Below are 15,591 nucleotides of genomic sequence, written 5' to 3'. Positions count from 1 at the left end.
TATTAGGCTGACAAGAAAAGAAGCCCTGGAATTAATCCAAAAAGTAATTTTTAAAAAGTCTCAGCAATTCAAGGGCACCTTTTTGTGATATTATAATTACAATGAAAAGTTCTATAAACATGTAAGATAGGGATATGGAAAGATGTTAAAGATGTCTAAGCTACAAAATAATATATAATGTTTGCTTTTGTTTTTTTGCTTTAAAATTTGTGTTGTCTCATGCATAGAAAATAACTGGAAAAATATAATGTAAACTGTTAATAGCAAATAACTCTTGGGGACTAAATTATGGGGGAGTTTACTTTCTTCATTGATTATGGGGAATGACTTTCCACAACATATAGTTCTATAGCATTTGGTTTTTTTTATACAGTGAACATGATTACCTTTGTAATCAGAATATATATATATATATATATATATATATATACACAAATAAAATGAGACTGAAAAAATTCTTGTCTCTTAAAAGTATCTATCAGAAAAGGGGTCGATGAGGAATAATATTTAGTAATCTAAAATTTTGAAATCACATTCTTTGGAATATTAAGGCTTACCAGAGATTCTTCAAGGGCCAGCACAAGGCATGAAGGCACCTGACCTCCAAACTTGCTCCCACCCAAAATCCTAAGCTTGAGCACATTTTACTTTCAATATTTTAATATTGAAGTTCTGCTGTTAAAAAGTTTAAAAACTTCTGATCTATATGTTTAAATAATTTATTTCTGAATGTTCTTCAAAGTACTTCTAGGATGTGAGCAGGTTCCTTAGGAATACAGAAATTTGTTCTCTCTGGTGTTCTCCAAGCACAAGATTTTCATACCCAGTTTAAACAATTCACTCCTAGGAATCTACCCAAGAGAAATGAAAACATATGTTCAAACAAAGATAGGTACAAGAATTTTAAGGAAAAGGTCTGCTGCATTTATGAGCTGCCTGGGAAAGGAGGCCTAGTGCTCCACGCATAAGGCCAAGGAATCAGGAAGCCTTCTCACTCCTCACCATCTGGCCAGCCTCTCTGAATTGTGGTCAGCCATGTTGAAGTAGAAGATTCAGGATCACCAGACACTATTTTCAGATGAATGAGTACCAGAGCCTGAGCAATTAGAAATAGGGCAATGAGTGTTTAAAGCAACTTTCTTTTAAGAAGATGCTTTTCTTTTCAAAATATTTCCTTCTCCTCACTGGTCTTTCTTGAAATAGGAAATGGTGGCTGTCTATAAATCCTTTTTGTTGTTTTTACAGGTTTTTCTGCCAGCACACCCTTAAATATTTTTGGAGGTTACATGTTATCTCTTTAGCTACATTTTTTTAAAAAGAGGCAACCTGACTCTGGAAAATATAAATGAAGGGTTTTAATATTTGAGCTAAAACATCTGTATCCTCTAGTTAAAAGAATGCTTTTTAGAACTTTTAATTGAGGGTTTGGATCTTCGCTACATCAAACAGGAATGGAAAGGAAAAGTTTTGAAACGAAATTCCTTTCCCTGGTTTGTTTATTCTTCTTGACATTCATAGAGGATATCCTCATCTCAATTCTTATTGGGCCTGAAACTAATATGGCGTTTTCTATTTACTACCTTATCTGTGCTTCCTGACTGAGGGAAGCAGAGCCTATCTGTGCACTTTTGCCACAAAACCAGCAGGGGGAGCTCACTCACATAGGAATCTGAAACCATCTATGAGAGGCTAGGAAAAGCAACCCAAGAAACTTTTATCTAGTAAGAATGGTCCTTTTGCACTGTGGCTGAATTACATGACAAGCAAAAGGTTATTGACAATGGTGCTGGGATGAAGAGTCAGATGTATTCAGAGACAGCCCAGCAGTCATAAGCTCAACAGCAAGGCTACTGCACAAAGCAGGTACATACTCTGCCTGTACCTGTTTTTCAAGGCTTGGCTTGCTAAGCTGTACAGTTTGAGGTCCAGCAAGTCTGGTCCCTGGAGTAGCTATCACAATGCTGGTGAGCTGGGCCATGGGGAACGTTTTGGCTATGGTTGCAGTCTGCCCATTGACGACACGGACAGGGTGGATGGAATTCTGGGATGTGGGGAGGGTCGTGGGAGTGAACTTGGTCAGCATGACAGGTCTCTGGATAAGCTGAGGAGCTGCAAGCATGGGAGGAGGTGCTGGGGCAATAGGAATGTTATTCTGTGCCACAGGCTTGGGTCGAACCTATGGGGGAAAGAGAGAACAATTACCGTATTACTTAAAGAAACTTAAGTCTTATAAATCTAAGACAATGTCAAACTTCCTACATGTGTGAAATGGTATTTAATATAAATATTTATTAATACTCATTTTGGTATTATTAATTTAACAGATCTCAGGGTATATAATCTTATTTTAAAAAACCCAAAAATTTATCAGCTCTTAAGAGGGTCCAAATGCTATCCTAGAACATATTTCTTCTCATTTTCAACTCTCAGGTTCCTTTCATACACCATATTGCTTCTTCAAGTTGAGGTCAAAGAACTGGACAAATGGCCCAATCTAGGAACTGGTCCCACCCAGGACTTGTGCTCAGTATAGTAATAATGCTATTAATGGTCTTTACTCACACTCTAAATTTCTTCATATGCACAGCTCCAGTTCACCCCCCATTTCTGGCCCTTTAATTCCCTGTTCATGTCCACTCCTTCCCTCAGACTCCCTTGCAGGTTTCCTCTTCCTCTGCCCAATCCTAAATGTGGGTGGTTTCTCAGGATTTTGTTCTGAAACCCCTTTTCTTCTTAATGTACTCACTCTTCCTTGAATCATCTATGTATTGAAGATTTTCACACTTGCATCTCTGGACCACATACATTTCCTGAACTCCAGGATCATCTATTCAATTGCCTGTTTAAGACATCTCTACTGAGATACCTCACAAGAAGTTCAAAATCAAGATGTCTAAAGTTCATAACTTATTCCCCCAATTCTCTCTTATCCATTTAATCCTTACTTCAGTAAATGGCCTTTTCTCACTAAATAAATTTCAGAATCATCCTTGACTCTCCCTACTCCACATTTCTACATCTTCATTACTGCTCAAATCTGTCCACTTCTTTCTATCCTCACTGCCACCCTATCTTATGTTTGGCTTACTGAAACAGTAGCAGAAAGTTGTAGTTAAACTCACAGGGTCAGCCTTGCCTGGCTGGGTTCAAATTCTGACTTTACCACTTACTAGCTGTGTAATCTCAGACAACTTTACCTGATCTCTCTAAGCCAGTATTTTTCCAGTCTTTCTGGACTGTGACCCTGTGGGCAAAATCCTTCCCCTTATGCATGAGGATTTGACCTTCAGTAAACTCTCTAGCTCTGTTCCCCTGGAAACATGATAAGGGCAAGAATGTCAACTAAGTTACCAGGCAACATTGCTAAGGGTAAAAATTACCCCTCATTGTGTAAATCAAATCAGGACCAGGAGAACTATAAATATTTGACTTGAAGGGATTCCATGCTTTGGGATTCTCTGAGTTGGGCAACTCTTGTAGCTGCACATGTTCACTGCTGGAATCTTGAAATTCATGCCCAAGAAACTAATAACAGATATACTGGTTCCTGTGGGACATAAGTCTTCTATGCTAGGGTGGCTCTTGCACCCACCTGATAAAGACTCCTCCCTTTGCACTTGACATTTGACATTAGGACATCTTGCATTTATATCTGGAAATCTATCCAGATTACTATATGGGCTGCTATAGGTACACCCATTGAAGAGGAATGTCTGATGCTGCCCTGTTGCCAAGATGTGGTTTCCATCCTATATAATCCTAAATAGATTGGTACCAAGTATAGCTAATGAGTCTTGTGAGTCTGAATGTCTACTCAAATCTAAGACATGTGGTGGTTGCCACAAACCCATAATAGGTAATGTATTTTATTACATTACTGGGACACAAAAATAGATATATATCTATATCTCTATAAAACAAAAACTTCGTGAAAAAATACAGGTATACCTTGGAGATACTGAGGGTTTGGTTCCACAGTGCAATAAAGCAAATATTGCAATCAAGCGATTCACACGAATTTTTTTGTTTCCTAGTACATATAAAAGTTGTTTACATTATATTGTAGTCTATTACATGTGCAGTAACATTATGTCTAAAAAAATATATCTACCTTAATTAAAATGTAATGCAAAGACAGGAAGTGAGCACATGCTATTGGAAAAATGGCACCGATAGACTTGCTTGACACAGGTTGCCACAAACCTTCAATTTGTTAAAAAAAACATAGTATCTGCAAAGCACAATAAAGCAAAGCGCAATAAAACGAGGTATGCCTATACTTATGTGTAATGTACTCTAATGTATCTTGTTCTAGTTACAACTCACTAAATTTATTTTACAACCTACTAATGGATCATGATCTACCATTTGAAAAACATGCACTAACCCTTAGATTTTTTATCTGAAAAAGAATATCAACTTTTATAGGGTTGTTGTTGAGGATTAAATGGGATAATCCATATAAAGTACCTAGTACGGTATCTAGCATGTAACAGGAGTCTCCACACATTAGCTATTATCACTGTTGACAATGTCCTAACTACTATTCTAGCCCACAGTCTTGACCATCTTCATTCCCTACTTAGTGACAAGAGGGAATTTTCTAAAATATAAATCTGATCAGGTCAAGTACCTGTTTGAAAACTAATGGATCCCTACATTATCTTAGGATAAGGTCCAAATTCCTAAACATAGCCTACAATGTTCAAAAGACTCTGGCCTCAGTGGGCTTCTCCAGTGTCACCTTACTCTAGTCTGAGTCAGCCACAAGGCACTCTGTACTCAGTCATAGCAAATCTCCTTTGTAACCTTAAACTTGCATGCACCTATCCTCAACCTGCATATATGCTCTGCATTCTGCCTGGGACACTTATTCTTACCCCAAACTTTGCAAGGATAATTTTATGAGAACTTTAGGTCTCAGACTAGATGTCAACTTTTCAAGGAAACCTTCAATAATACTCTTTAAGACTGAGTTGGGTATCTCTCCTATGTGTTCTCTACGCATAGAAGTTCGGCTACCCCGAACTTCCCCATAAAGGATACTGTAATTTCTTGTACATGTTTCTGAATCTCCCACTAGACCTTAAGCTCTTTGAGGGCAGAGAACTGTGGGCATATCCACAGTGCTTAGCACAGTCTAGTAAATAAAAGGTACTTATTAAGGATTTAGCTGATGAATGACTGAAATCATCTTATCTCAAACTGCCTAACAGAGCTATTCAGAAATCACTTATGCCACTGCCCACAAAATGTCTTTCTCTTCTCTTTTCATTGAAACCTGGGGCTCCAGTTAGGAAATCCTGGTCTTTCTACCAGGCCATGTCAATCACCAAAGTCCACATTGGGGCAATCCTGACATTTTGCCATGAGAATGGTGAGCTCTGCCCAACTGCTATTAGAATATCCTCAGGGGAATGTGGTAAAGCAGAACTACATGGCGTAGGTAGGAAGACCCCTATGCAGATGCTTGGTCTAAACCTTCACAGGCAAGGCTTTGTGCTTAAATATGATACTTGGTGCCATCTACTTTCTAGAATAGAACTAAATCGTTTCTACTGGCTATTTTGGATGCTGTTTCTTTCTCTACTCTTTGGGATATAGGAAAGAAATAAAAAGAGGTCACTGCATTAATTTTCCCACTGCCAGGCACGTTTTGGCTAAATTCTTCCAGCGTGTTAACATTACAAAGTTTATAATGGTATTCTCTCACTTGTTTTAATTCAAGGTAATTTCCCTTTTCCTCTTCCTTTTGCTACTACACCTTTGGTCATTGTTAAGAAACACTAATAATAAAACCAACTCCTTCATGTTATGCAAATCAGCAGCCAAGATTTTTAGCTACATGGTATCTGAATACAGCTGAGCTAACCAGCCCTATTTAAGGCTGCTTAGATAAGGGCCTATGAGGATTTTGTTCCATCTAACCCATTACTGGGCTCATCATTGATTTACTCACCTGTGGAAGAAAATTTGGACGTGGAGTGAGTCTGGGAGGGGGGATAAACTGTGGTACTTTGATGGGCTGAGGAGGTGTTGCCTGAACCTGCTAAAAAATTGTAAAAGATAAATAAACTAGAGAAGACAATGAGCTGTTAAGTACCAAAGTTAAGCATTCTTAGAGTATTTTCAGCATCACTATTTCCTGAGGATCAGACAATATTTTCTACAAGTTGTCACTGTACAATTAACTACCTTAATTAACACTAACAAGAAACTTTTTTTACTCTCCCAACTGTTTGCATTACCCTGTAACTTTTACCAACCACACTTCTGTTTTTTCACATACCTAATGTAGAACATAGCAGGCTCAGGAATCTTAAAACAATTTACATTGATATTTGAGAATTCTTGTACTTACATATTTTAAAAGTCAAGATGGAATCCAAAGGAAAATCAAACTTCCTCCCTGGCCAAATGGCTTTTTCCTAATATAGGAGCTTTATCTAACAGTGAACAGCTTTACTCCAATAGAGAATTTCCTAACTCTTATCATCTGGCTAAGTTATCTGGTTGCTTCTCTAAGGATTTCTGGGTAAGGAATAAAGCTACACTTTACTGCTCTCTGGTTTCACTCATTAGTGGACATCATCCAAAAGCCAACAAGAACTCTTAGTTGCCATTTTAAGAATGAAATTTTAAACCAAATTTGGATATATTTCCCCCAAGCTTCTGAGAACATCAGTTCCTAAATGGCTTTACCACAGAAATTTCATGAACAGTTTTTGTTCAGGTACAAAGGGATCTTTATTTTCTGATAGTCTTTGGATACTGATACTTCACTTATAAATTTCCTGAATATTTTTGAAGTGCCCCAGTCAACTCTAGTACACCCTGGGTATGATCGGTTTAAAGGGATATTGAATTAAAATAAATGAGCAGGGAGTTTTCCCCAAAGCAGTAATACAGCATAAGAGATTTAGGCACTCAAGTTTTATAGGGAGGACTGCGGAAAGGATAGAGGGAAAGATAAATGAAAGTGTGTATGCCTCCATGAAGGACATTCCACCCCCATAGTCAAGTCACACTTTGACCTCAAATAATGTGCTGAATGAGCTGTAGTTCTTGTTATCAAGACACCTTTGTAATTGTTAGAGCAGATAGTCAGAATGTCATATTCCCTTATAGGCAACAAAGGGGTATCTGGCATTGTAGGACAGTGATGGAAGCTGAGAAAACCAGGAGAAGCCTAAATGGATGTACTCTAAAAATGCATATCCTGAACTCTCTCATATGGGCACACAAGAGTAGCAGCTGCTGGCTTACCAGAGTGACTGTGTTTTTTGCCACAATTTGGACAGCCTCTGCCCCAGGCCCAGTGACCTTATTAGACGTCTGGAGGTTGACTGGTGTGTTCTGCACATCAGTGTTGAGCACAGCCTTCTGACTGTTTATGGCGGTCACCATAGCTATGGTAGGTCTCTGGCCTACAACAGAAGCAGGCATGGTCGCAGTTGCTGCTTTCAAGACGAGAGGTAGTGTCTTTGTGGTAATCATAGAAGCTGTAGTTACAGTCTTCTAGGAGACATGGAGAACAGGTATTAGGACACTGAACAATATGATATTAACCTCCAAGAAAACAAAGCAATACTAATCACAGATTTCTCTGTATAACAAACATTTCTGTATTCACAGGCACACATTTCTTACTATAGAGAAAGGGAATCCCTACTTTGCCAGAGTTCTCAAATTCAGCTTCACTCCTAAATGGGCAAGTTCACAGTAATAAATGCAAACCAATATAGGCACAGGATTTTCAACAATGTTGGGTTTACAGATACAGAATATGTATGTACCTATTTCTTCCATTTCTTCTAATTCTTTGCTTTCTCTCAATTCAAAAACTTTATAGAAATTGCAAATCCATGGCGTTCATATCATCTCTATCTTTAATTGCTACAACGTCATCAATATGAAGAAAGCCATTATATAATTCTGGTTATCTGCCTCCTGTAACACAAAGGCTGTGGTAATAGGACAGTGTCTTTTCATTTTTTGAATATCACCCTAGAGAGGAGGAAGGGAAACTCATATGAGGATTAAACAATTGTTGCTTCAGAGGCAGTAAATCCCAAGCTCAAGGTAATGAAACTTATTAAACAACTAGTTTAGTAAATATCAGTTCTTGATACCAAAGGGATATGAGTCAGGACCTATAATCTTTTCTCTGGAGAAATGCTGGAGAACTACTAAATTGGAAAATGGGTTTGAAACAGAACATTTCCAAAATTGTAGAAAGTTCAATTGTACAGTATTGCTTCAGACCAGTGAAAAATACCCTACTCTTCCTGAAGTAGATCTGAACAACTCCCTTTGTAAATTTCTATTTCAATGTTTATGTAAGTACCTATGTATTTTAAGATGTTTGCTTCCAGACAATTAATTATTTCCATTTTCTAACTTAAGCACTTTTATCACATGGTCTTTTAACAACTTTTCATTTTTCTTTTAACCAAAAACTTTAATGACCTGGCTTCATCTATCCCATCCCAGCCTAATTAGCAATCCTTAGTAACGTCTTTAACTAAAATCACCTGAATTTTTGTTTCTTCTTTTCCAAGGTAACAACTTGCCATCACTTCCTCAAATATGAAATGGGAGTAAAATGGTAACACATACTTATTTTAGAATAAGATATCTACTTTCTATCAGTGAGGAAAACCAAATAAAAGCTAAATGCTACTTATTAAAAATGTTATAGTAGTATAGTAGCAAGGACTGGTTTAACATTACCAGCTCTTTTTTATAAGTGTTTTTTTAACACTGTGTGGTATTAGCCCTATCTTTCAATTTATAACATTTTAAAACAAATGATTTTTGAAGTGGTGAGCAGATCATACCAGATGGCATTCAATCCTGTTGCCACAACAGGTTGTAAAAGTAAAGCTCAAGTCAGAACTCAATGACATGGATTCTTAAACAGTTGTGTGTGTTTCACTGCTTTAAAAGTGGCCAATGTAATTTTGTTTGAAACACCTTTGATTCAGGTAAATCATTATCAGTATTTTGAATGACCCTACAGTGATTATTTTAGAAAACAGTAAAACTGCAAACATACCTGAATTATATAGTTACCATTAACACCAACATTTTTTTTTTTAAAGATTTATTTTATTTGTTTCTCTCCCCTTCCCTCCCCGTTGCCTCCTGTGTCCATTCCTGTGTTCTGTGTCTGCTTGCATTCTTGTCAGGTGACACCGAGAACCTGTGTCTCTTTTTGTTGAGTCATCTTGCTCCATCAGCTCTCCGTGTGTGCAGCGCCACTCCTGGGCAGGCTGCACTTTTTGCACGTGGGGCATCTCTCCTTATGGGGCACACTCCTTGCACGCTGGGCACCCCTACACAGGGGGAACCCAAGTGGCACGGCACTCCTTGCGTGCGGCAGCATTGCGCGTGGGCCAGCTCACCACATGGATCAGGAGGCCCTGGGTATCAAAACCTGGACCTTCCATATGGTAGGCGGACGCTCTATCAGTTGAGCCACAACCGCTTCCCAACCTCAACATTTAAAAACACTGAAACCTAACAAGTCTGTTCATATCTTTAGGTTTTTTTCTTTACACTACTTGGGAAATCTTGGCTGTAGCTAATTTCATTACATATTCTAGCATTTATATAACTCTCTTTGTATAGTATACAGGTATATGACCTAGTACTACATACTTCAATGAAAAGCTTTTGAAGAATATATTTATTAGTATTTATTGATACCAAGACAGGTATTGCTTAGATTTTACTTCTGATTGGGCGCTTATTTAATTCCAAGTATTAGAGGACAAAACTAAATTCCTGGAATACTAGAGGGAATCTAGGACTTTGAAAACAAAGCCAAATGAGAACATGTGAACTGTTATGGCAGGAGGAAGAGAAAAAACAGAGAGGTAAAAAAGAACATTACTTTTATGGAAGCTGTGATTAGTCCCTGGCCAAGTGACACTGTCCAAGCATGATCACCTTTCAAGAGAAGGTTTCATGAAGGGATTTTTTTCTTTAAAGGGTTTATTTATTTATTCTACCCCCCCACCCCGCTGTTTTTTCCTGTGTCCATTTGCTGTGTGATCTTCTGTTTCTATTTCTCTTTTTGTCTTCTCTTTTCGTTTTTCTCCTCTAGGATTCACTGGGATTCAATCCTAGGGAACTCCGATGTGGAGAGAAGTTCCCTGTTAATTGCACCACCTCAGTTTCTGGTCTCTGTTGTGCTTTACCTTGACTCTCCTCTTCGTCTCTTTTGTTGTATCACCATCTTGCTGCATGACTCATTTGCACAGGTACTGGCTTGCCACATAACCACTCATGTGGGCACTCGGCTCGTCACATCGGCACACTTTTTTTTTAACCAGGAGACCCCAGGGATCGAACCTGGGCCCTCCCATATGACAGGCAGAAGCCCGATCACTTGAGCCACATCCACTTCCCATGAAGGGATTTTTTACTCTGACAAAACCTAACTTGCATGCAGAAACAAATGGAAAGAAATGCTAATAGGAAAATCCTTTCAATTTATTGTTTTGCTAGGTTATTGTTTACCTGCAAAGCATGAAGCAATGACATTGAAACTGATGGATTCCAAAGTACAAATCAGGACTTAAAAGGGATTATAACTGTTCTCTAATTAACCTCTACATCTATTTTAGATTGTTCTGTTTAACTTTGAATGGCAAGTCACTGTTGTACACTCAAACAACAAATAGAAACTCCTTTTTTGCCTTTAAGTGTTTATCTTCTATTTAGTTTTATTAATTGTACTCTTTACATTTGTATTACATCATTGAAAACAAAAGGGTTGTTGAAGGGTATAACTGTATTCAACTGTTCTATTCTTTTACTTTTTTCTAGATTGGAAAAATTACAAAATATACAAACAAGCATGAGTTGGGAAGTGGATGTGGCTCAAGTGATTAGGCTCCCATCTACCATACAGGAGGTCCAGAGTTCGATTCCTGGGGCCTCCTGATGAAGGGATGCTGGCCCACGTGGTGAGCTGGCCCTCATGGAGTGCTAGCCAACACAGGGGTGCTGGCTCATGCAGAGAGCTGGTATAGCAAGATGACTCAAAAAGAGACACAGAGGAGAGATAATAAAAGCCACAGCAGACCAGGAAGTTGAGGTGGCACAAGAGATTGAGTGCCTCTCTCCCGCTCGGGAAAGCCCCAGGGTCAGTTCCCAGTGCTGCCTAAAGAGAAGACAAGCAGATACAGAAGAACACACAGAGAAAGGACACAGAAAGCAGACAGTGAGAGCAAAAACACTGGGGAGGAGGGATAAATAAATAAATCTTTAAAAAAGCATGAGTTGGAGTTAACTAAGTAAAAGAAATTGGACCATCTCCCATATAAGACTTTCCCACTGATTTCTCTATGCCTTGGTACATGCTTATCACCCAATAAAGAATAAAAAACTGGGAAGCAGACTTGGCCCAGTGGTTAGGGCGTCCATCTACCACATGGGAGGTCCATGGTTCAAACCCCAGGCCTCCTTGACCCATGTGGAGCTGACCCATGTGCAGTGCTGATGTGCACAAGGAGTGCCCTGCCACACAGGGGTGTCGCCCGCACAGGGGAGCCCCATGTGCAAGGAATGTGCCCCGTAAGGAGAACCGCCCAGCACAAAAGAAGTGCAGCCTGCCTAAGAATGGTGCTGCCCACGCAGAGAGCTGACACAAAAGATGACACAACAAAAAGAAACAGATTTCTGTGCCACTGACAACAACAGAAGTGGACAAAGAAGACAACGCAGCAAATAGACACAGAGAACAGACAACCGGGGCAGGGGGGAGGGGGCAAGAGAAGGGAGAGAAATAAATAAATAAATTTTAAAAGAACAAAAAACTTTCTCCTCCTAGCATCTCCTCCCTGCCCACCCTGATTGCTATTTAATAGTTAACTTCCTGAAGTTACTTATTTAATATATGTCATATCCAGTTTCCCATTTATCTCTTGCCCCCATGAACTCTTAACAACTCCCCTCTGACTATCAAAAACCTCAAACCCCAAAGTTGTGGCATATATTGGAGTACTTACAAGCTAGCCCTATTCTGCCTGCTTGGCCTTATCTTTCTCTCTACTGTTTCATGGAATCCATACTTTAGCAGCAACAGTCTCGTTGCTATTCCCACTTACGCATTTACTCTTTTGATGCCATGGTTTTGTTCATACTATTTTCAATAGATTAGATTAGATTAGAAAGTGTTTACATGGAAGAGGTGTAGTAGAATTCATTGTTTCATGGTTCATAGGCGTTTTCTCTCTCAATTCATGGAAACTTTCTGTTCAAGTAACATTCCAACTTAAATAGCAAATCAGAGAAATATTTAAAATAGCCATTCCCTTCCCTGGTAATCTGAGCTTTGTGCTTTCTTGGGATGGTGAATGGGGAGGGTCTATTCTCCCTCTGCTCCATCATTGAAATCCCATTCATCTGTCAAGGTCCTGCTCAAATACCACGTCCTCTGGGAAGTACTCTCTGGTCTCTCTAGTCGAAATTATTTTATCCTCTGTTATATTCACAGCTCTTTACTGGTACTTGCATTTTATTCTTTTCTGTTGGCTATTTGCATTTCCTCTCAAAATATTTTAAGTCCTTTAAGACAGAAACCATTTTATTTGTGAATTCATCCTCCACACTGCCTAGCACTGTGCTTCTACATAGTAAATGCTCAATAAATATTTACAGAACAAATGACAATATTTACCACACCGTACTAGATTTTAGAGCTCTAATGGGCAGGGAGGACCACTGCTACCTCTTTGTACACCAGATTCTAGCACACAGAGGGCAGCCAATAAATACTGATAGTTTACTATAAAAACAAAAATAAATAAAACCCTAGAGGATCTCTAGCTTTTAAACACTTAAATTAAACAGAACAAAACAATATAAAACAAAAATTAACTAAGACAATTAAATATATCAGGCAGGTTGCCAGATCGAGAAATACTCCATAATATTGTTGTGGGGATAGCCCCTGGACGCTCCCAATCCATCATCATAAGGAAACAGAGAACTCAGATTACTAGGAAAGGGAATGGCTATTATACATGTATTCTTTACTTGTGTAAATTGGAATGTTACTTGAATATTAAGTTTTTGTGGGTTAAGAGAGAAAACTACTATGTACCTGGAAACAGTGACTTGTACCATACTCCTACCATGTAAACACTTTCTGATCAAACTATACTTTGGAAAGAGAATCACCTAATCCAACTCTGTTAATGAAAGTAATCTCATAAGCAACCTTTTAGAAGCAACGTAAGTCCTGGTCAGGAGATTTTTAAAGTCAGTTTTGAATGCCTAATTTCCAAATATCCTAGGATAGAGATTAGGGTATGGAGGTGAATAAGGATTGTGGTTAATAGTATAAATACAGGAATGTACCTCTATGAGCTAGAACAAATGTATGTCACTATTACAAGGTATTAAGAATATGGTGATACCTGAGAAAAATACAATTAATGTAACTTACGGGCCATAGTTAACAGCAATATTGTAATATTCTTGCAGCAATGTCAAAGAAAGTACCATATCAATGCTAAGGGTCATTAATGGGGATTACGGGATTTTTTTCTTTTGAACTAAGGAAAACATTAAAAAAATTTACTAAAGCAATGACTGTGCAACTCTGTGATGAAAGTGAGAGCCAATGAGTGTACTTTTTTTTTAAAGGAGGTAATGGGGATTGAACCCAAGACCTCATACATGGAAATCAAGTACTCAACCACTAAGCTATATCCACTCCCCAGTGAGAGTTGTTTTTTTGTTGTATTTGTTTTTAGAAGGTACTGGGGATCAAACCCATGGGAAGAAGGCACTCAACCACTTGAGCTACATCTGTTCCCCCACTGAGTGTACATTTTAAATAGATTCTACAAGGCATGGGACTTGCCTTGTAACACAGTTAGCAATGTGATGGAAGATGGACGGTGGTTAATAGTAAAAATATAAGAACATTCTCTCATGAACTATAACAAATGTACAATACTAATATATGGTGTTAATAATGAGGGTATGGAAAAAATATACCAAATGTACACTATGGACCACAGTGTATAGCCTGATGACGTTCTTTCACAATCTGTAACAAATGTTCCACAGCAGTGCAAGGTATTGGTGGAAGGGGATATATGGGAATTCTGCACGGTATTCATGATTGCTTTGTAAGCTCACAACTTCTCTAATAAAAATACATATATTAAAAAACTCCTGTGTGTTGGGAAACAGATGTGGTTCAACCAATTGGGTTCCTGTCAACCATATGCAGGGTCGAGGGTTTGATGTCCAGGGCCTCCTGGTGAGGACAAGCTGGCCCACGTGGCGAGCTGGCCCACGTGGCGAGCTGGCCCACGTGGGAATGTCACCCCATGTGGGAGTGCCACCCTGCGTGGGAATGCTACCCAGCACGGGAAAGTCGCCCTGCACAGGAGTGCTGGCCAACATGGAGAGTTGGCACAGTAAGATGAAGCAACAAGGGACAGAAGGGAGAAAATAAGATGTAGCGGAACAGGGAGTTAAGGTGGTGCAAGAAAGTAATCATCTCTCTCCCATTTGGAAGGTCCCAGGATCAGTTCCCAGAGTCGCCTAATGAGAATACAAGCAGACACAGAGGAACACACAGCAAATGGACAGAGAGCAGACAATGGGGGAAATGCGGGGAGGGGGAGAAACAAATAAAAATAAATATAAAAAAAAATTCCTGTGTGTGTGGGGGGTGATATAGGCTACTCTAGTTATCTGAGTTACAAAAGGGATTTTTATTTTTCCTTCTTTGGCATTTTACACAATGTTGGCATTTCTTTTTGGTATGGCAGTACGGAAGAGTGGTTGATAAGAGTTTTCAGTCAGAACATTTGGGCTCAAATCTTGGTTCCACCACATACTACCCATATCCATGCCTAGTTTTCTGTGCTAAAAGACAAGAGATAATAACATACCTTCTTCATAGGGTTGGGGTGAGAATCATACACATTATATACTTAAAACATTTAGAAGAGTGCTTGCATATAGTCAACTCTAAGTAAACATTAACTATATTTAGTATTTTTAGAAAGAATGCATTCCTCACTTCCAAACAGCTGTATATAAACCATCCCAGGGTCCATAAGTAGTGAATGAATAAGTAAACTAAAATATTTTTCTCTACATATAAAGATAGAGTGAAGACTTAGAGTGCTGGTAGGTGAGGAATACCCATGCTTAGGTTTCAGATCCCAAATTCCTTGAAGTCATGTGCAAGAATGACTGCACAGGTAGGAATGTGTATTTTTCTGGGAGGGGATCCATAGCTTTCAACAGAGTTTTAATGGGGCCTGTAACTTCAAGGACCAAGAATCACTGCTCAATAGTCCTTTAAAAAGGTATGCTCATATTAAACATACATGTGTGGAGATCAAGTTCCAATTGTTTTCTTAACCAAATGTTATTTCCATTCTCAAATATGCCCTTTTTGTGTATCTTGGTTGCTTACTATCCTTACATTATATGCTAGTTTAAATGCCTTTGCAGTAAAAATATTTGCACAGCTACACTTAAATTAGAATGTTAGTAAACTCCCACCCCCTTAAATCTAGTTTTGATGTGAAACTTCCATTTCAGAAC

The 15,591-nt window shown here is 38.7% G+C and overlaps 1 protein-coding gene across 42 annotated transcripts in view; it reads right to left on the bottom strand.

The window, feature by feature from the left end:
* PHF21A (PHD finger protein 21A) overlaps positions 1-15,591 on the bottom strand; it is a 255,817-nt gene that overhangs the window by 49,067 nt on the left and 191,159 nt on the right. For 20 of the 42 annotated variants that reach the window (XM_058305452.2, XM_071218079.1, XM_058305473.2 and 17 more), the window contains 3 exons: positions 7,267-7,518; positions 5,960-6,049; positions 1,883-2,176 (listed from right to left, as the gene is read on the bottom strand). In XM_058305452.2, the coding sequence (XP_058161435.1) occupies positions 1,883-2,176; positions 5,960-6,049; positions 7,267-7,518 (636 nt within the window). The remainder of the gene's footprint in view (positions 1-1,882; positions 2,177-5,959; positions 6,050-7,266; positions 7,519-15,591) is intronic. The other 22 variants (XM_071218080.1, XM_058305476.2, XM_071218073.1 and 19 more) reach the window with 2 other exon arrangements.

The sequence above is a fragment of the Dasypus novemcinctus genome, chromosome 10 (genome assembly GCF_030445035.2).
Source record: "Dasypus novemcinctus isolate mDasNov1 chromosome 10, mDasNov1.1.hap2, whole genome shotgun sequence".
Lineage (NCBI taxonomy): Eukaryota > Metazoa > Chordata > Mammalia > Cingulata > Dasypodidae > Dasypus > Dasypus novemcinctus.
Note: the sequence above shows the minus strand (reverse complement) of the source record. Positions and strands in the feature narration are given on the sequence as shown.